The following is a 22100-nucleotide window of genomic DNA, read 5'->3' as shown; positions in this document are numbered from 1 at the left end:
TAACACCATCATAAAAAATTCTTATATCTTCCCTTTGCTTTTCATTTCAATCAGCTTGTCTAACCTGCAACTGGAGGGTGTACAGAAGACTAATCTTTCTTGCTAATGAAGTATTTCATAATGTATGGGCACTGGTCAAAAGCAATTACCAGTGCAAAGAGAAGTGTTTCTAATCCTGCAGTCTACAGAAAAGATTGTGGAACTGGCTGAGTATTGATAAATATGCCTTCCCTCAGGGCGCAAACTTACCCATGCTCATTTCTCACCTCTCTCATTCCTGCTCCCCAACTTTTTCCCCCTACTCCATAAACCTAGGGCCAATTTTAAGGTCTGACCCTAAGATTGTTAGAACTACAACAGAAGTCCTTTAACTGGGGCAACAAAAAATATCACCATAACTGGAAGAGCTATGTCCCTAGCATCTCAACTTGGAATTTGTGTCCTATTTCCCCCCAGCCCCAATCATTATTATATATGGTATTTAGATTCTATAGGACTTTTAATTTAATAGTATTATTTTAGACTTTGTGTAAAATCTTTCATTGGGTAACCAGAGGATGCAGTATAATATAATCATTAAGAACCTAGGTATTAGAATCAGACAGACTTGGATTTAAATACTGATTTTGTCTATTACTAGTCATTTTTAATTTCTCTGAGCCTCAGTTTCCTCATCTATAAAACTTTCTCACAGGGATGTTATAGGGTTAAAATGAAAATGTACATAAAATATTTAGCATGTGTGAATACATATAGGTATACACTTGCTAGTTGTCCTTCCAGCTTTGTGTCCTTCCCAGAATCATTAGCTATCCTTAAATAACCCCCACTGCAAATCACCTGAAGCTTCTACTGAAGTTGTGCATGCTTCTGAGAAAGATCTGGATTACAAGTTAAATCCTATAGCCACTCTGAAGGATGATGCCCATCTCTTTGCAGTCTCTCCTAAGGGATTTAGTGTACATTTTTTGTAACCTACATTTTAAGTCATACCATCCCAAGTACACTCTGAAATTTTTAAGAAACTTCTAGTTATGTTCAGTAGTAAGATGATAGACCTGATTTTACTTATATAGGCTAATAATTTCCTGATAGCATAGCACTATGGATGCCATATTTCAATGAGACAGCTTTTCAACTGCCAATTTCAGCTTACAAATTTTGTACCTAGGTCAAGGACTTTGTATAGGCATAAGGAATACCACATGCAGCAGCTACTGGTCCTGTGGAGCATAGGAAATTAAACATTCTTTTTGTGGGCTGAAGCTTTCCCTTCTTTGACATAGTTGAAATTATTATACAGTATGTCTGTAAACTTTACAGCAGGACATTTTGACAACTTTGTTTTGTTTTAGCTCAGGCCAGACATAATATTTTTAATTGTTCCCTTTCTTTGTTTTATTAGCTATAATAATAATCTAAATCATATAAAAATTGAATGAGGAAGTATTGTGTGTAAATTAAGGAATAATGTATAGGAAGATAAGTGTTTCAAGTTATACTTTATAAAATTATAGGGTCTGTGCTTGTAAAAAATGCTAGATTTCATAGGGAATACTATTGGAAATTTGAAAAATTATAGTTTTATCTTCAAGCAAAACAATCATGTATTTACAACCACATAATATAGCTATATGAAGTCCTGCATCTTGTTTATGAAGAAGAATGTGCCAGAGCTGGAAAGTATCCAGAAACTACAACTAAAATCATCAAGAAGCTAGAGTGGCTTAAAATACCCTTCTGTGTGGAATGATGTTTGGGGATATAATTAGAAAAATCTTAGAGTTGGAAGGGAAATTAGGCTCAATGTAGTTCAGCCTGTTAGTTAATGCGTTAACTTATCGTAATCCTGACAAATGGCTGAGTTTCTGCTCTTTGAATATTGAACAATGCACACTGCTGGATTTTTAAATCTTCACTCTGACACTTCATAACTCAGTGACTGTGGGCGAATTCTTAAAAGTATGTTACATTTATCTGTAAATGGTAGAAATCTTCAAAATAAGAGTGGCCTAAATAAGGTAGTATTTTGCTTAAGACTGTTGTCAATCCTGTTGGTGTCAGAAGCATGGGCTTCTCTCTCCTGTTGTTCTCACCTGCCTAACCTTGTCCTCAAGGTACAGGATGATGGCTTTGGGATTCCAGGCTTAAGGGGAAAGGTACATCCCAAGTGCCTAGTATAGTGCTTACCATAGTAGGCATTCATTAAGTAGTTGTTCCATGGATGAATGTCCCTTATTGCTCCTGTCAGAATAGGTATTGATCTGGATACATATATATGTGATAAATTGTGGCAAATTTGTCCATCCTTGGTGTTTTTTAATGTTCTCATCTGTGTTCTCCCTTTACAGATAAGGTGTCCTTAACAGTTTTCAGATAGATTTAATACCATACAGAACTTATTTTAGTAGCTTTATTGCTGGTGCCTCCCCCCTGCCCCCCACCCCCTGACAACACACTAAATGAGAGGCCTGTTAAACCTCTCATTTCATGTGTCTTTGATCAATACAGTCCAGGCATGTTGAAGGTACTCAGTAAATGTTTTTAGATTACATAAATAAATAGGAATAAAAGTTTGATGAATGCAAGCCTTTTCTTTCAGTTACTTCCCTAAAAAAGTTTATGGCTGTAATACACATAGAAATTCTTGATCTTAAATCTGTTTATATTACAAGAGTTTTAGGAATATTCATTCAGCATTCAGCTGGCATGTGATTATGAGACAACTATTTGGTATTATTATAACTAAGTACTAACTCACTTAACAGGTTATTAGAGAATAGAGGTTAATATAGTTCAGTGAAATGAGGGAGCATTTTTAGCCCGTTTGATTCCTGACTTTATGTATCCATTTAGCTTATCAGGTGCTTAACTTTCAAAGGATAATGCCATTTCTTTTCCATTGTTTCATGGGGAAAATTTTCTTTCAAGTATAAAGATAAATGAGTCACTATTTCCTCAGATATAGATAAAGTAATACCATTTAAAAATTTAAATAAATTTTTTAGCTCGATGATGTATTATTTACAAAATTCTAAGATATTTAAAGTATATATCATGATGATTTGATATACTTATACATTGTGAAAGAATTCCTCCCATCTAAGTAATTAACACATCCATCGTAACACACACACACACACACACACACACACACACACACACACACACTCTTTCTTTTTTTTGGTGAGAATATTTTAGTTCTAATCTCTTAGCAAATTTCAGTTATATAATACAGTGTTATCAACTATAGTCACCATGGTATACATTAGATCCTTAGATCTTATTTATCTTATAGCTGAAAGTTTATGCCCTTTTACAAACCTCTCTTTATTTTCCCCACCCCATAGCCCCTAGTAACCACTTTTCTACTTTCTGTTTCTATGCGTTTGACTTTTCTTTTTCCTTAAGATTCCACATGTAAATGATAACATGTATACTTGTCTTTCTCTGGCTTATTTTACTTAGTAGAATGCCCTCAAGGTTCATCCATATTGTCGCAAATAGGGTTTCCTTTCTCAAGACTGAATAATAGTCCATTGTATATGTATATACCACATCTTTATTTATTCATTGATGGACCTTTAGGTAGTTTTCATATCTTGGCTGTTGTGAATAATGCTGCAATAAATATGGGAGTACAGATATTTCTTTGATATCTTATTTTTATTTTCTTTCAATAGATTCCAGAGTGGAATTGCTGGATCATATGTTAGATCTGTTTTTAATTTTTTGAGGAACCGCCATACTGTTTTCCATAGTGGCTGTACCAGTTTACTTTCTCACAGTGTATGAGGGTTCCCTTTTCTCTACATTCTCTGCCTCTGAACTGGAGTCTGACAGTTTGAGATCACATGTTATGCTACTTACTTACTTACTGTGGCACCTTGGATGGGTAGTTTAACTTCTCTGTGCCTCAAGTTTCTCATCTGTAGAGTGGAGGATAATAATACTTTATAAGAGTTGTGGGGTTGAGTGAGCAGGACATTTAACACTTAGAATAATGCTTAGTACATAATAAACAATAAAGGTCATTGTCACCACTCATTGTTATTAACATATTTGTCAAAATAATTTGACTCCAAGAAATACTTAGGAGAAAATGTCATTTGACTCCTTGGTTTCTAGCATATAGGGAGTGTGCCACCAAGTGAAATAAAGGACACAGGTTTGGCGGGGGAAGAGGAGGAGAATGCTGAGTTTAGTTTTGAACATACTGAATTTGAAGTGGTTGTGGGATGCTCATCTTGAAATATATGAATTTGAAGAAGTAGGCAGAATCATTGGCATATAGGTGGTAATTAAGACTATGAAAGATAATGAGATAACTTTGGGCCTAGGTAAGAAACCTTGGGACACTAACCTTTACAGACAGGTGGAGGCCATAAAGGAGACCATCTGAGTGTTAGTAGGAGAACTAGGAGTGAGCAGCGCCACCAAAATGTGAGAGTGGTCAGTGTGTCCAGTGCAACAGAGGTTATAGTTGGCCCTTGGATAACATGGGGGTTAGGGGTACTGATCTCCTGCAAAGTTGAAAATCCACATATAACTTTTGACTCCCCCAAAACTTAACTACCAATAGCCTACTGATGAAGCCTTACCAATAACATAGTCATTTAACACATTCTGTATGTTATATGTATTATATACTGTATTCTTACAATAAAGTAGCCAGAGAAAAGAAAATGTCCTTAAAATCATAAGGAAGTATTTATTGAAAAAAAAAACCCACATATAAGTGGACTTACGCAGTTCAAACCCATGTTGTTCAAGGGTCAGGTGTACAGTAATCTGAGAACAGAAAAGTATACATGGCTTGATAATGAGTCTTTTGTGATCCTTTGGTTTTAGTAGAGGAGTGGAGGCAGAAGCCAGATGGCAGTGAATTTAGGGATAGTGATAAAGGAGAAAGAGAAGACTAATATAGACTACCGTTTTGAGAAATTTTGATGAGCTAGATGTTGGAAACTAGAGGAAAATATAGGGTAAATTGGGGGAAGGATGGAGTGTTGATAGGCTGAGCAGAAGCAACTGTTAGAAAATAAAAAGGTCAACTATAAGAGTGTAGAAAAGGTGGGTTCCAGGGCACAAGTTGATAAGACTGGCTTTGAATGGGAGGAGGGCCAAAACATCTCTAAGACTGGAGAAAAAGCAGGGTGTGGATATACCTAAGCCTTGAAGACATAGGAAATCATTCCTAATGACTGCATTTTTTACCAAAGAAATGGAAGGGGAATTTGTCTGCCAAAAGGGTTAAGGGTTGAATAGGTGTTGTGAGGAGATTGGCGAAAGCTTAGAATAGCAATCGAGGGAAATAGGAGATGGGGGCTAAAACTTTTGTTTCGCAATTGAGGGTTTTTTATCTGAACAGTACTTAAGTATATCACTAGTAGTGTGGTACTATTAATGTGTCATATGAAAGGGGAAAGACTATTGTTTCATTTAACACGTATATTTAGCGTCTAGTATATATAGATCACTGTGCTATGTACTTTTTGGGAGGTTCAAATGAATACTTACTGTTTCATTCAAGAACGGTATGAACTAATAGCTCATGTTATATGACTTATTAAAACCACAAGTATTTATAATAGCTTAAAAATGATAAATGACACGTGAGCTTTATAAACATACTGTGAGGGTGTTGAAAAGAGTAGAGAATCCATTAAATAGGGGAAGAAACAACATACATTGGATTTCTTCTGATGGGGGAGGCTTTATGGAAAAGGCCTAAAAAAGGGCTACATGTGAATTTTATATTGTAATAGTAATGAAACTAGTTATGAGTTTTTAATTTATTATAGCAATCATATATTCTTCTCTTATATAATGACTGGCATTAACCAGAAATAAAACAAAGCAAATTCTGTTCTGTCCAAAAGATGTTCCAAATTTGATTATATTTTTATGTAGGAATATGAATTCACTAATCCTTTCCACAGATATTTAGTGAACATTTCTGTGCTAGGTGCTGAGGATACAGAGAAAACTAAGATACAGTTTCTGTCCTCAAGAAGTGCATACTCTAGTAAAAGAGACAGATGTGAAAAGAGATAACTTCAGTTATCAGAGATAAAACAAGTTATTATACAATAAATGATATAAAAGTGGTATATATAAGTAAAAAAAAATGGGAGTTACAGTGTAAAGAAGCATGAATACATGATTATGTTGCTATGACAGCAGTTTTTTTCCTTTTTTCTTTAGTTGGAGAACATCAGTTGACAGGCCATAAAGTGGCAGTTAAAATCTTAAATAGACAGAAGATTCGCAGTTTAGATGTTGTTGGAAAAATAAAACGGGAAATTCAAAATCTAAAACTCTTTCGTCATCCTCATATTATCAAACTGTAAGTATTTTTGTACCTGATAATACAAAGGAGAACTGTCTTGAAATATTTATGAATTTAGAAATATATATATTTAGTTAAACTTGTATAAAAATATTCTTTTTCATATTTATATTCAACAAGTGTTAATTTGTTTAACCTCTGTCAGTCCTTCTTTACATACTTTTGGTTTAGCATTAAAAGTTAATTGTTTTGAAATTGAGGAGTGCAGCCTTAAAAGGTGACTCTTATTTCTAGTATTCATTTTAAAGTTCATTTAGGACTTTGATATTCCTAGATTCATTTTGTAATTTTTTCTATTCAGTTTTCATTAACATACCAATATGGGTATTTTCTTTTTAGAAAAGATAGAAAGTAACTGTTAAAGATTATCCACCATATGATATTACTTACAAAACTGCAACTGTTACTTTAATTACTGATAGTAAACTCCTAGGAAGGCAAATGGATTTTGGGAGGGATAAGACAAATTATAAACTTAAAAAAATAAGTAAATATTAGAGATTAATAAATAAGCTAATTAATAAAATTGGAAGTTAATTTAAAATCAACTAGACCCATAGAAAATTGAGACGTTAAGTATGCAGTAGTATTCCTTTAAATCAATTGACATTGCAGTTTAATTTTTATTGAGGAAATGTAATATGCCAAACGCTGAAAATTGTCTTTTTTTTTTTATCTTAAAGCTTGGTTAGAGTTTTATTAAGTAAGTATTAATCTTAATGAGTACCTGATAATGATTAGAAACTATATTGAACATTTTGCATATACAATTTCACTTCATCCTCATGATAAGCCTATAAGGTAGGTATTATTATCCTCATTTTATAGATAAGGAAATTGCATATCTAAAGAATATCAGCAGCTTGTCCAAGTTCAAATAGCTAGTAAGTTGCAGAGCTGGTAGTTGAGTTCATATCTCATTACAAACTCTATGCTGTTAATATCTACTGTAGTCCTCTAGTCTTTTTCAAAACTGGGAGTTATATAAATTCATTTTAAAGGAAAAATTAATTTGTGGATACTTGGTTTGACTTAATGTATAGTTATGCACTGCATGACAACGTTTTGGTCAATGATGGATCGCATATACAACATAGGTTTCATAAGATTATAATGGAGCTGAATTTCTTATAAGAAATGGAAAGATATGTGGTTCGGGAGGAATATATATTTTTTCTGATAGTAGCAGTTTTGTGGGCTTGGCAATAAATTCCCTCTAAGTCACAGCACCTCAATTTTGAGTGTACCGATTATACCCAAATCAGTCAGCCACAGACCTGTCTCCCAGTGACACATATTCAGAGGGTGCTACATCCTTCCCAGATATAGCTTGATGGCCTTCAGAGTATTTTGCTGTAAATTATTTTGTCGAGGACCCAAGATCCCTAGCCTTTTTGGCACCAGGTGTTCCTATGAGAATTTAATGCCTGATAATCTGCGGTGGAGCTGAGGCAGTGATGCTGGTGCTGGGGAGCAGCTGCAAAAACAGATGAATCTCCACTTGCTTGCCCACCACTCATCTCCTGCTGTGCAGCCCAGTTTCTAACAGGCCAGGACTGGTACTAGTCCACTGCCCGGGACTGAGGACACATCCACCGGAGCTGCCTTAACAAGTACTAAGTGCCCCTGCCACTTCAGTAAAAGCTTTCAGTGGTAGTGTGGAACCAGCCTGTTCCTGTACTTTGGAAATACGTTCAGGTTGTAACGATGTAAAAGATAAGTTTTATTCCATCAATCCAGTGCCAAAGAGAGCCCTTTGTGCTAGATAGGGTCAATGGAACCAAAAACAAATTTCCAAAGTCAAAATATTAAATTCTCAGTTCTATACCCTCTCCATGTTAAACTCTCTCTTTCTTTACTTTTTTAAAATTTTTATGAATACCATAAAGTTTCTTAATTTGACCATTGTTCCATCATGCAATAGCCAAAACCATATTGCCATGACAATCCCCTATGCTCTTTTCTCTCTTGATCTTGGTTTCTTATTCCTACTGATACCCAGGCCACCTTTTACTCCCTTTTAACAGTCGTTATTATGGTGACCTATGCTTTACCCCACCAAGTTTTTCCCTCGATATTTCCAGTCAATGTGTCCCACATTTCTGTTCATTGGATCAGCATTGACAGCTTCGATGTTCTATTTCTGACCCTGTTGGAAGGGAGCAAGGGCAGAGCCTGCTGGACAGTGTTTATAAAGTCTTTAGTAGTAACTGTAATGTACAAGGCTTCATTTTCACTCACCACTCATTTACTGATACACCCAGAGCATCTTCCAGTCCTGCAGGCTCCATTCACGTTAAGCACCCTATATAGGTGTACCATTTGAAAAAAACCTTTTATATCATATTTTTACTGTACCTTTTCTGAGTTTAGATACACAACTAGTTATCACTGTGTTATAATTGCTTGCCTACAATATTCAATGCAGGAACATGCTATTATAGGTTTGTAGCCTAGGAGCAATAGGCTATACCATATAGCCTAGGTGTGTTGTAGGCTATGCCATCTAGGTTTGCTTTAAGTTTACTCTCTGATGTTCACATAATGACGAAATTGCCTAATGACATTCTCAGAATGTATCCTTGTGTTAAACAGCACGTGACTGTGCTGTTACTTAAGTATACAGAAACAAAGGACTAAATATAAACTCTGTATGCATATAGCTTGGGCACAGTTATGAAACCAAAATAAGTTGACAATTTAGATACAAATAAGACAAGTCAATGAAATTCAAAGTAGTATCTGTAGTGTAACGTGACAAATAATGGTGTTTTGCAAAAACCAAATCACTGTTAGTTTAATAGTAGAACTAGTAGAAGGAGGCCCAATATTATATATTTTGATTCAAATAATATTGTTGCAGAGAAAGCCTGTAAGTATACTCTAAAAAGTATATAATTATACTCTAAAAAAAACCAGGGTTAATATCTTTGAGTCTTTGCTAGTTCATTATAATCAGAAATTATATTTAGCCCGAACCTTGTTAGTAAGCAGCCTTTGGATGTTGTTGTTAACGAGGACAAACAGATAACCCTGTTTATACCTCATGACAAGGCTAGCGTAATAGCTGCGGTGGGTGAATAATGCCCCCTTCGCCAAGATGTCCTAGTCCTCAGACCCTGTGAATATGTTACATTACCTGGCAAGGGAGAATTAAGGTTATAGATGGATTTATGGTTGCTAGTTAGCTGATCTTAAAAATAGATTTTCCTCAGTTATCTAGGTTTGACCAGTGTAATCACCATGGTCCTTAACCATGGAAGAGGGAGTCAAAAAGTCAGTGAAAGAGATTTCAGGGTAGAAGCAAGGTCAGAGTGATAAGATGTGAGAAGGACTCACCTGACTTTTGCTGGCTTTGAAGATGAAGGAAGGGCGATGTGAACCAAGGAATGTAGGTGGTCTCTAAAAGTTGGAAAATACAAAGAAATGGATTCCCCCCTTGAACTTCCAGAATGCAGTGCAGCCCTGCTGACACCTTGATTTTAGCCCAGTGAGACATGTGCCACACTATAAAACTATAGCCTATAAAACTATAAGAAAATACATTTTTGTTGTTTTAAGCAACTAGGTTTGAAATATGGCAGCAATAGGAAACTAGTGCAATAGCATTCTTGAAACCCTTAAATGAGTGGCTGATCCAGTTATTGCTGGAATTTGGAACATGCATGCAGTCTTTACTATCACTTGGTATATTTATTGCTAGTGAACTATTGCAAATTGATGTGTTCATTGATGGTACCCATTCAGTGCACCTCACTAACAGCCTGAATATGTCACTGACTGTTCAGAGAAGGCTTTTTTGGGTTTGGCAGGCTATTGGGTAACCTGTGATGACTCAGTTCTCAATCATTAGTGTGAAAGCTTCATTCTAACAGTAAGCTTTAGTGTCATTTGATCTTCACTTGAAGTTCACTTGATCATAAACATAAACAAGAAATGAAGCCCCTGAAATTGCATGGTAGTCCTTGATTATAAGATTATCATCTAGGACCTACATTCTAGATGATCCAGAATATGAATATACAGGATTTTTAAGGTTATCATAAATATCAAAATACACCTGTGAGCTTAGAGACTCACTTCTCCTATTATTTGTTTCCTTAACTTTAAAATGGGGATACCTCATGGTGTTATTTGAGCATTAAATGTGTTTGCACTGGTGTAATGCCTAGTGTTTGATGTGCATTATTGACCCAAAGCAGGAGTTGGCAACCTACAAACTGATTGCAGTCCTTTTTCATGATTTTGAATAGTTTTCAGTTATCTGAAATAGTTCATATTTGATTGTGACTCCGTGTTAGTAATGACTATTCTAGTTATTGAGTGACTTCTAAACTAAGTATCTTTGCTCTTTCTTACTGAGTGGTGACTTCCTATAAGAAGAGAAAGCTGGGAAGCCAGACTAAAAGTATAACATGCCAAAGTGAGAGTGGGGAAGAGAGCGATCTCTATATATTTACCTTATTCTTTGGCTTCATCACTTAGAATGCCAACCCTGAAAGACTCCAAGGGAATTTTGCACATTTAGGGTATGGGTCCTAGCTCCTGTGCTGTTCTTACAAACAGAAATCAGATTTTGTCAGAAGTTGCAGTTGTCATGAGGATTTATTTTTGATGTCATGTCTACCAGTGTTTTCTTTTCTCAATTTCTATAATTATTTATAATTGTTTAATTTTGGTTTGACTATCTCATTCTGGTTTAGAATTATTTAATTATTTGCTATTTTGTTTGTTGAAGGAGTTATAGAATGTTAGCAGGGTTAGTCAGAAAGTAATTGGCAGAGGGAAATTTGATCTTCAAAGCTTCTGGCTTCCAGCCTTGAACTTATTTAATCCATTCAGCTACATTGCCTCTTAAATTGTTGATCAAAATAAATTTTAAAAAAAAGCACTCATGTATTCTTAAGAACAAGCTTATTGATACAACTCCTGTTAGTGTTAGTGATTTAAACAGGGAGAGAGACCTGATCCTTTCAGTGGTTTTGTTTGTTTTGTACAGTCTTGGACTAGCTGCCAAGAATAGTTTCCTTGTTACAGAATGGGCCTCTAGAATTAGCAAGAAAGTTTAAAAACTAAATACCAAGAAAGAAGGCTGTTTATTGCACAATTCTCTATTAACTCAAATTGGGAAAAAAAAAACAACAAAAAAAACCCACTGGGAGAAAATTATGAATAGTAAGCAAGATTGAAAGGAAACTCCAAACTTTCCCATGAACGAGAATTTGTTCAATTAATCTTTGTCCTTGTTTTTCTTTCCCCCTAGTTCTTAGGGAAACTCTCTTTTAATTGGTCCAAAGATCAACACCTAATTTGGCAGAGATGCTTTTTGCCTGTATGCTTTTTTTTTTAGTTTTTATCTTATTCATCCGGGGGACATTGTTCACCACCACCACCTCGAACTGTTGTAGTCTTTAGGTTTCTATGACATTACAGTCTTGTTTTTTTTTTTAGTTCTTGCCTCTTCTTAAGATTTTCTTTCATGGGCCTCTCTATTTGCCTGGCCATTAAATACTGATGTATTTTAGTATTCTCATCTATTGTAATCTTCTTAGTAAACCTTTTTTGGTGTTATATGTCACTTCTGTGCTAAAGAGTTCCAAATCTATGTTTCTGGGCCATTATTTTTTCTGAATTCTAAACACATTTATCAGTTGGTTTATTGGATGATTCCATTCTGAAGTTACAGCCATCTGAAACTAAGTTGAACTTGTCTTTCTCTCCCAAACTTACTCCTTTATTACCCTCTTTTTTTTTTTTTTTTTTTTAAATGAAAGTAGCATTCATGTAATTTTCTAAGCCTAAAACTTGGGCATCATCCTTTTTTGGGCATCATACCTTTTTTGTCACCCCTTAGATATAATTAATCATTAAGGTTTGTAACTCTTTTTCCTAAGTGTGTCCCATGGATCCATCCATTTCTCTCTGCTTACCATATTTTCTTGCTTATTGTACTTCAACTGTTACCCGTGCTTGGAAAACTTTACCCACATCTCCCTTTCCCTAGGCTTCCAATTCTAACTTGTCATTTAGGTCTCAGCTTTTAAAAACAATAATCTTTAGAAAACCTACTTTATTCCTTAAGACTGGGTTAGGGTTTCATCCTGTCTGCTTCCATAGCACCCAGCATTCAGCTTTTCCAAAGGCATTGACATTATGTCATAGCTGTTCATTTTCTTATTACTATTTTCTATAAGACTGGATTCTTTAAGATCAGGAACTATTTTCTTTTAGTTAATGAATTTTTATTGAGTAGCTACACTCTGATGGGTACTGTTCTAGGTATTGGGGATACAATGGTGAAAGATAGACAAAGTCTCTGCTCTTCTGGAGTTTATGTGTTAGCAGTATCTAGCAGATCTAGATAGTAAGTTAACAAATGAATAAGATGATTTTAGGCTGTGATAAGTGCTAAGAGGAGAATGAAACATGGTGGTATCAAAGACTCTGTGACTAGGAAGAGAGGAAGTGCTAATTTAGATTAGATTCTGGGGAAGGCCTCACTGAGGAGGTAAAGTTTGAGCTGAGACCTAAAGGATGATAAAGATCCAGCTATTTGAAGATCTGGGTATAGTGTTCTCAAAGCAAGGAGAACAGCAACCCCAAAAGGGTGAAACAAATTTCAGGTGTTGTAGGAAAAAGATTTTTGTAATGTCGGGAGTGGAGTGAGGGGAAGAGAGGTGGTTTATGAGATTGTAGAGGAGAAATGGACCAGTTATCGTAGTCTTGAAGGCCTTGCTAGGAGGTTTGGATTTTGTTCTAAATGAGAATCTTTCGGAGAGTTAGAGGAATGACATGGTGTAGAATGAGTATGGAGACAGAAGTAGAATCAAAAAGACCAGAAAGACCTATTGTTATGGGCCAGCTGAGAGATTATGGAGGCTTTAACTAAAGTAATAGTCTAGATTTGTGCTGTCCGATATGGTAGTCACTAGCCACATGTGACATAAATTTAAATTAATTAAAATTAAAAATTTAGTTCTCTGGTCACAATAGCCACATTTCAAATACTTAATAGCCACATGTAGCTAATGGCTATTGTATGGGACAGAGGAAAGGTAAAACATTTCTGTCATTGTAGAAAGTTTTATTCAACAGCACCGATCTAGATGGAGAAAAATTGATGGATTCAATATATGTATTTTGGAAGTAGAACTAAAGAATTACTGAGAAAAAAGAGTAAGGAATCCTTTCTAAAAATTTTTCCCTGAGCAACTAGGATTTTGGGTTTTGGCCTGGGTGACTAAGTGGTGTTAATAATACCATTTCCTGAGATAGGAAGAGTGGAGGAGAATCACATTGGGTTATGAACATTAAGGGTACTGTTTCAGCTATGTTAAGAATCCCTTTAGACATCCAAATGGAGATGTCAAATAACATCTTTATCTCCCTAGCACCTAGCACCATAGTAGGTGTTAGATAATTAGTTGTAGCATGTATAAAGAGGTAACATTTAAACAAGGTCGTTGATAAGCAAGAGCAGAAAAATGAAAGTGTAAAGATTATGGTGTATTGGGAACACACACAGTCTGGTTTGTCTGATGCACAGAGTATGTGTAAAGAAATGGAGGAAAATAAAGCTAGAAAGTTAGCTTGTTGATCCATACATTCAACCAATGGCACCATTTAGGCATTGGGGATATATCAGCAAACAAAAAAAGGTCAACAAAATCTCTGCTATTATGGAGCTTATATTTGTGTGTTTTTTTGGGGGGGGCAGTGAGGAGATAGATAATAAACCTCTATTAGTAAATTATATTGTATATTAGACAGTGTAGAGGTGAGGGAATATGCCATGCAGATATCCGAAGGAAGAAAATTACAAGTAGAGGGAACAGCAAATATAAAGGCTCTGAGGTGGAAATTCCCATAGGCCAGAGCTCAAGGGAACAGAGTGATCTAGGGGGAATTAGAGTAAGAGATGATTTCAGAGACATAGAAGGGAGCCAGATTGTGTAAGCTATTATAGGCCAATGTAAGGATTTTTGCTTTTACTCTGAGTAAGATAGGAAGTTATTTAACTGTGACTCAACAACTCCACTCACAGGTGTATATCAGAGAGAAAATCTTGCCATGTACAGGAATGTTCACAGCAGCACAATTTATAATAGCAAAATTGTAGAAACAATCTAAATATCTTTTAGTGGTAGATTAGATGAATAAATAGCTTCTCCATTAACAGGAGAGTAGAAGAATAAATACGATAGAGTATTATACAATGGTCAAATTGAATAACTATAGGAAAACACAACAATGTGGATGAATCTCAATAATACAGGTCCCCAAATGTTACATATGGAATGATACACTTTTTTAAAAGCTAAGAACAATTAAAATAAAAATATACATGTGAATATGTACTTTACATAAATACGGAGGATAGACATACACACAAATATGTACATACATAAATCAAACTGTATAAAAGAGAAAACAAGGAAGGATGAACAGGGGATTCAAGATGATGGCTGCCTTGTGTGAGGAGAAGCAATAGGCTGGGAAGGGCGACTACTGTACGGTTAGATGGAAGGTATTGTCAAAGTCTTGGCTTTTTGTTTGGGTATGGGTTTATAAGTACTTACATTATTAAAAATAATAATAGAAGACTATTGATAGACCAATAAAGATAAGTGCTGTGAACCAAGGATAATGATTATTTCTTTATAACTGAGTTCTAATTAAAGAAAAATATTCTGTATATATAGCTATATAAATAATATTTTTAAATCTCTATAGACATAACCATCAAAAAGGAATACTCATGAATGTTGATTTTTTGTCTAGCTTTAGAAAGATTTCTTTTTTCATGAATGTTATATGCTGTCTAAATAGATATTGCCTAAAAATGCACATAATTTGCCCAAACTGGGGAATGCTTAGGGTTTTTTTTTTTTTGCTTAATTAGAAATACTGTTTTTGAAAAGTTTTCAAAAGCACATTAGTTTACTTTTCTGTAATATTAAGAAAATAATGATGAAATGTGTGAATGGTTCATGACTGAATTTCTTGTAACACTTCAGTGTAATTATTTTAGAAGGCACAAAAGATTTGGCTTACTCTGGCCAGGCTTAACATGTCCTGAAATTTACCTTTTTCACTAACTTCACCTTTTTCTTAAGACTTTTTTCTTCTAAAAATTATGTTTCTCTTTATCTCCACCTCATTCTGGTTAATTAAAATTTTATTTCTTAAGGTTTTGTTGTAATTTTGCTATAATTTTTCAGTCTCAGATTATTCTGGTTTTGACTCTAAGCTGCTCACATTATTTAAAGGTGCTATTTTACATATTTATTTAAATACCTACTTTGTTATACATACTTCTCTAGGTGCATACTCATTAATCATTGTAACGTATAATTATAAACTGAGATACATGCTCTGAAGTGAAGGGCAATGCTTCTGTGAGAGCAAAAAGGACTCGATCTGGATTTAGGGAGTGACCTTTAAGCTGAGATCTAAAAGATGACTAGTAACAAGTTAAAGGGTGGCATACAGGTCATGGTATAATATACAGTTTAGCAGAAATAACTTATATAAAGGAGTTGTGGCAGGAGGAAATGCAGCATGACTAATAAATAAAAGAAATAGTATACTGTAGTGGTAGGAATCAAAAGTGACACAAAACTATAGAGATAATCAGGGGCTTTATTAATACAGGACCTAGGAGCAATGGGGAACTCCCAAAGATGTCTAATTCAGAATCTCCTGAAGAACAGATTTGTGTTTCGAAAGAATACTTGTTCATTGTCTTCCTGGATAGGTTCCACAAGCACAGGGAGGAGCTATTGATCTTAGCAAATGCAATAGAAGTGGGTACTCAAATATCAAGTGTGACCATTTAATAGCTTGGTGTCTGACACACAGTAAGTGCTCAGTAATATTAGCTGTGGTTTTCATTGCTCTAGATTGGCCTTTGATGTGGACAGTGGCTGCTGTAGAATTTGAGGTTTCATGAAATAGTTCAATTCAACAATATCTATTTAAGACCTGTGATATACTTGGAGAAATCAGCAGCTAAATATATTAGAATTTCATCCCTTCTTTTCTCTTAGGCCCTAAAGATGTATAGAGCAGACAAGTGGTTGAGAATTCTGTTAATAAATCAGATTAGCCTACAATGAAGTGACATAGTAAGTGCTCCTGCTCTACACTATTCATTTTATTCAATTAGAGTTTAGTGCCTGTTAGGATGGTTTTTATAGACCCATTTCTTTTAGCGCTCTAAGTAAAATTCCCTTTCCACACCTCATTTGAAGTACTCTCAACCTTATTCCTCAATTATACTAGTTTATTTTATATAAAGTGGGATTCCCTGTCATTTTTCACCCCAAAGACTAAAGATTGGTACTAGAAGTATTTGTTCTGAAAATCTGTAATCATTTTTAGTACTATAATTTTTTACTTTTTTCAAGTGTTTATACATGATGTATCCTCTTAAAATTTATAGTGTGTAGTTATCTCACCAACTTCCTGGCCATTTCCCCCTCACTTTTAATAGGGGATAGTAACCAGAATCACCATCTAGCACATACTTTACTTTGTGCAGATTAATAAAAGGTGCCCCGTCTGGGTGGACTAAATACCAAAAGGTTCCCCTGCTTCTGGCACATCCTGTGTTAAGGTATACTGCGTAAAGGGTGGCATCTGGGCCTTCCACTGGGTACCTTTAAGCCATGCAAAAACTACACAACTATACTTAGTGGCCCTAAGTAGTAACTCAGTGTAAATTAGAGGTTGCTCATGATCAACCAGATTATAGATAATCCTTTATAAACAAACCTATTTGAAAAAGTAGAATAGTTATTCATTTATATAGGTATTAAGGGCAACCTTCAATTAAAACATTGTTATATTTTTGTTTTAAAGTTTTCACTTTTGTAAAATTGTATGTATGGGGGTAAGTTGTAGTTTTTTAGGAAAAAATTTTATTTTGTCAAATAGAGCTAAGGTTCTTTGTTATTTTTTAATGTGCTCAGCTAGAAACAAACAAATAATAAATTTACACATACATCTAGTTAATTTTTATTATGGAAATTTTTTAATGTATACAAAGTAAATTTTTTAATGTATACAAAGTAAAGTAATGAAGCCTCATGTATCTGTCATTCAGCTTCAACAGTTGTCAGTGTATTGCTTTATCTGCTTCCTCCTACTTTTCCCACCCTAAATTATTTTGAAGCAAATCCCAAATATTATGTTTTTAATCTGTAAACTCTTCAGTCTGCTCTGGGATACTTTTTAGAAAATTTTAATAACTTAAGCATAGTTCTGTATAACACCTAAAAAATTAATATTAACTGTCCAATCAGTATTCAAACTTTCTTGTTTCATAAAAGATTTTTTAAAGTTGTTCGTTTGAATCAGAATCAAAATAAGTCTGTACAGTATAATTGGTAATATGACTCTTGAGTTATTCTTAATTTATAGGTTCCTCTTTTTCTTTTTTTCTTGACGTTTATTTGTTGAAGAAGGATCATTTGTCCACTTCTGGATTTTGTTGATTATATTCTTGTGGTATCATTTAACCTTTCCAAGAATACTTTTTACTTATGTTTAAATATATGATACCTCATCTCTACAGACTGAAACAAATTTTTGTTTAAATGGAAAAATTAATGCTTTACTTGGTTTTTGAAGAATGAAGGATTTCAAAGATTTTGTAAACATGGCAGGGAGAATTTGGAAGGAAATCCATAAGCCTTAGAAAGTAGTTTAATTTTGTAAAGCTGCATGTTTATGGTTCTCTGATTATTTTGATAAATTACATAATTTGTTGCCACCTTAAAATAATATAAGACACTGAAATATAAAATTGTAGCATGAATAGATATATGAGATGGATTTTGGTTAAAGTAATATATTTTTATTAACTTTTTTTATATTTACAAAAAAGATACCAGGTGATCAGCACTCCAACAGATTTTTTTATGGTAATGGAATATGTGTCTGGTGGTGAATTATTTGACTACATCTGTAAACATGGACGGGTGAGTAATATACTATATCTAGTACAATAAACTCCTAACCTAAAAAAGAGAGAAGTAGTGGGAAATAGCAAACTACAAAGATATTTTCAAAGTTGGGGTTGCTTCTGTAATAATGCTCAACTACACATATAGATTATTAGACATTTTCTTTCTTAAAAAGAACACCTTTTGAAATACTGATCTCAAGAAATATGTTCCATTTAATTGGTAACATGATGCTATGCTTTTCAAAATGCAAAATATGTTCCATAGCTTCATGTGGAAGCTGCAGTTATTTCCTTTCTTAGCACTTTCACATGAGTTCTATTTTAGATTGTTTTACTTGCCGATTCCCCCAAACTTGGGCACATTTAGTAATATTAATTGAAAATTAAATATTACTGCCTAGTAGCAAAAAAAAACCTGTTGACTGACGTGTTAACCTTTAATGCAAGTTTTTGGTTTGTCTGATTTGTTAAGAATTCCAACACAATCCTAATTAGCTTATTCAGTTATATTTAGGCTGATTATGAAACTGAAACTCTTGCTATGTAGATGTCCCGAATATTCTTAGTGCAGTTTCTTTTATACTTGATAGGTTGAAGAGATGGAAGCCAGGAGGCTCTTTCAGCAGATCCTGTCTGCCGTGGATTACTGTCATAGGCATATGGTTGTACATCGAGACTTGAAACCAGAAAATGTCTTGTTGGATGCACACATGAATGCCAAGATAGCTGATTTTGGTATGTAACTCCGAGGTTGTTCAGAAACGTACTAACTGCCTTATAAAATGTGTCGGTAACAGCCCTTAAAAACTAAACTTTCAGTTACAACATTGTAAATCCTGTACCATGAAAAGGGCTTTGTTGCACAGTCTCCACACTAGCTTGTTCTGTTTATTTAAACACACTTTAAAAAAATAATGTAGCTACTTCTAGAGAAGTTAGAGGGCTAACATCAAGGTAAAGCCATTCAATCTGCATTTCTTCCTAAGGAAATGAAACATAACTGTTTTTATGTGGAGACCACAAACTCCTTTGAAAATCTAATGAAAATATGGGCACTTTCTTTGATGAATGCACCTAAACAGAGGTACATGAAAATTCGCATGCAGTTTTGGAGCTTTATAGCTCTTCTGAATTGATAGGTACAGTGTCAGTGGATCTCAGAGTAACATCTAACAACTTGATAGGAGTTTTTTGTCAGGGATAAAAGGAAAGATATAATTTTATAGATCACTTTCTCAAGTAAATGTACCTGGAGAAGGGTGCCATAGTAGGGCGTTTGGGAAAAGGATTACGAAGTGAGAGATGATAGAGAGAGAGAAGGGTGCCAGAGTTCAGCATTGCTTATTTAAAATTTCTGTCAGTACTTTGTCTTTGGTCTAAAATCAGGAAACAAGTTTCCCTATTCCTCTTCCTTCTCTAAATCAGGGGTCCCCAAGCCCCTGGCCACGGACCTCTACTGGGCTGCACAGCAGGAGGTGAGCAGTAGGCGAGCTAGTGAAGCTTCATCTGTATTTGCAGCCTCTCCCCAGTGCTAGCATCTCCGCCTCAGCTCCACCTCATTATCATCAGGCATTAGATTCTCATAGGAGCACCAGTCTCTGGTGCCAAAAGATTGAGGACTGCTGCTCTAAATCACAAAACTCATTTAGTACTATAGTTAAATAGAGTTTTGGTTCAGTCGATTATTTTTTCTGTGTTGAATTAAAGCTTTCCAAATTAAAAACTTTTGGAACATAACCTTTATAAATTGTAGCCTAATTTCTACTTAGAGATTCTTTAAAAAGGCTTTGGAATAGCATAAAAAATAATAGTCTCTATTTTATTCTTTCAACTGTAGAAATGGGTAAATAATATTTTGATGCGTTTATGCTTGAAAAAATTGATATAATTTAGAATAACTCATATTTTTGTGAAGTGAATCAACATTTTTATTTAGAAGAGGAATTTAATTCCAATCATGTGTGATGCATTTTAGCTTTTTTGTCATAGTGTAACAGCTCTCTGAAATGGTCTCTTTCTAGTCTAACAGATGCTTTCCACTGCTTTTTTTAGCAATTAAAAATATGATTTATGGCATATTAAAGAGTTGACATTTCTCCTCATGTATTTGTATCTACTTTTTAAAAAAATCTACTTATTTTTATTATGGTGACATTGGTTAACAAAATCCATTGTTTCAGGTGTACAATTTAACAGAAAGGCATACACACACACACACACACACATCATTGTGTGATTACCGCCCATAGTTAGATTTCTTTCTTTCACTACATAATTGACCCTTTTTACTCCATCTACCTCCCCCTATTCCATTCCCCACTACCCTCTGGTAACCACTAGTCTATTGTCCAGTCCATGAGTCTCTGTTTGTTTGTGTATCTATTTTAAAAAATATCTAGCACCAGGTAAACTTTACACTTATTTTCAGGGTTATCTAATATGATGTCAGATGGTGAATTTCTGCGAACTAGTTGTGGATCTCCAAATTATGCTGCACCTGAAGTAATCTCAGGCAGGTAATTATATATCAGTAAAGAGAAAGCTTTTTGTAATATTTTTCTCATTGATAACATTTCATTATAATATATTCTCTTTGGAAGACAAAGATTTTTAAGACAGTAGAAATAGCTGTCCCTTTAATTTTTTCATTGTTGAATAGATAATAGTTATAGTAAACAAATTTTTAAACATTTAATTTAGATTTTGTTATGAATGTGCTGTTCCTTAAAAAATGACTGAAATAAATCTTGATTTTTATTTTAGAGAAGTGCAGATAAATATTTACTGAATTTAAGCTAGTGTCATTATTTGCATATCAGACATGAGCCTTTAATAAAATTTTACCTATTCTTTTATAAAATACACAAGTTTTTTGCTTTTTTGAAGAATGAGTTTTGAAGAATTAAACTACACAAGTGGAGATTGTGTAATTACTCACATAGATTATTCATTCATACATTTTTAGAATGTTTATACAGATTGCAATGATAAATGCCAGTCTTCTTCAGTGACCCATGTCTGATTTTAAAAATTAAGAGAATTCTGTGAGAGAAAAAATAGAAAAGGTATTATCGTAGGAGCAGATTTAGGAGTTTGGACAATACAACCAACAGTGTAAATGATGAACAGCAATTTTTATTTAAATGTAATATATTCTTTTAATTGGAATTATGGAGATTTACTTTTTTACCTCAGACTCAGGTTTGAGTTTGATAATGTGCTATCAGGGGAATTTTAATACTGTAGATAGGTGAAAGAAAAAAGAATAACCTTCTAAATACAGGTTTTCTGGAGCAAAGCTAATCTTAGTTCCATGAGCTAGCAAGTGATTAGAATGAAAGTAGTAGGTACTCAGGATAATGTGATACAGGATAAATACTGTCAACGAGATTGCCACAGGACTAATTAGGCACTTTACTGTTTCAAATATTCTTTAAAGTAGGTGTGCCAGGGCTGAAATTATATGTGCATTTTCTTTCTTGTGATTGTTTTATGGTAAGAAGATTTAGCCTATATACTATATAGTATTCTTTTTTCTTCAGGTTAATTGTCATCTACTTTGATGTTTCTATCAAAAATCAACCATAAAAAATTTTATATTTTTAAATTAATAAGTTCAGTTAAATGAGTTTGTGCCTTCCAAAAATACCATTTTCTCTTGGAAAACTTGAATAGTATTTGATTAGACTGATTAATTATTCTCTGTGGGGAATAACCACTGAGACTTGGGGAGTGGCCATGGACTTCATTAATGACCTTGGAAAGTGTTATATTCCA

General features: G+C 34.3%; 1 protein-coding gene across 2 annotated transcripts in view; it reads left to right on the top strand.

Moving 5' to 3' along the window:
- Positions 1–22100, top strand: part of PRKAA2 (protein kinase AMP-activated catalytic subunit alpha 2) — a 71351-nt gene that overhangs the window by 28474 nt on the left and 20777 nt on the right. For both annotated transcript variants that reach the window (XM_023536804.1, XM_023536805.1), the window contains exons 2-5: positions 6208–6349; positions 18243–18336; positions 18914–19058; positions 20752–20839. In XM_023536804.1, the coding sequence (XP_023392572.1) occupies positions 6208–6349; positions 18243–18336; positions 18914–19058; positions 20752–20839 (469 nt within the window). The remainder of the gene's footprint in view (positions 1–6207; positions 6350–18242; positions 18337–18913; positions 19059–20751; positions 20840–22100) is intronic.

Source organism: Pteropus vampyrus, unplaced genomic scaffold (genome assembly GCF_000151845.1).
Source record: "Pteropus vampyrus isolate Shadow unplaced genomic scaffold, Pvam_2.0 Scaffold170, whole genome shotgun sequence".
NCBI lineage: Eukaryota > Metazoa > Chordata > Mammalia > Chiroptera > Pteropodidae > Pteropus > Pteropus vampyrus.
The sequence above is the reverse complement of the archived record's forward strand: the minus strand, read 5'-3'. Positions and strand labels throughout refer to the sequence as shown.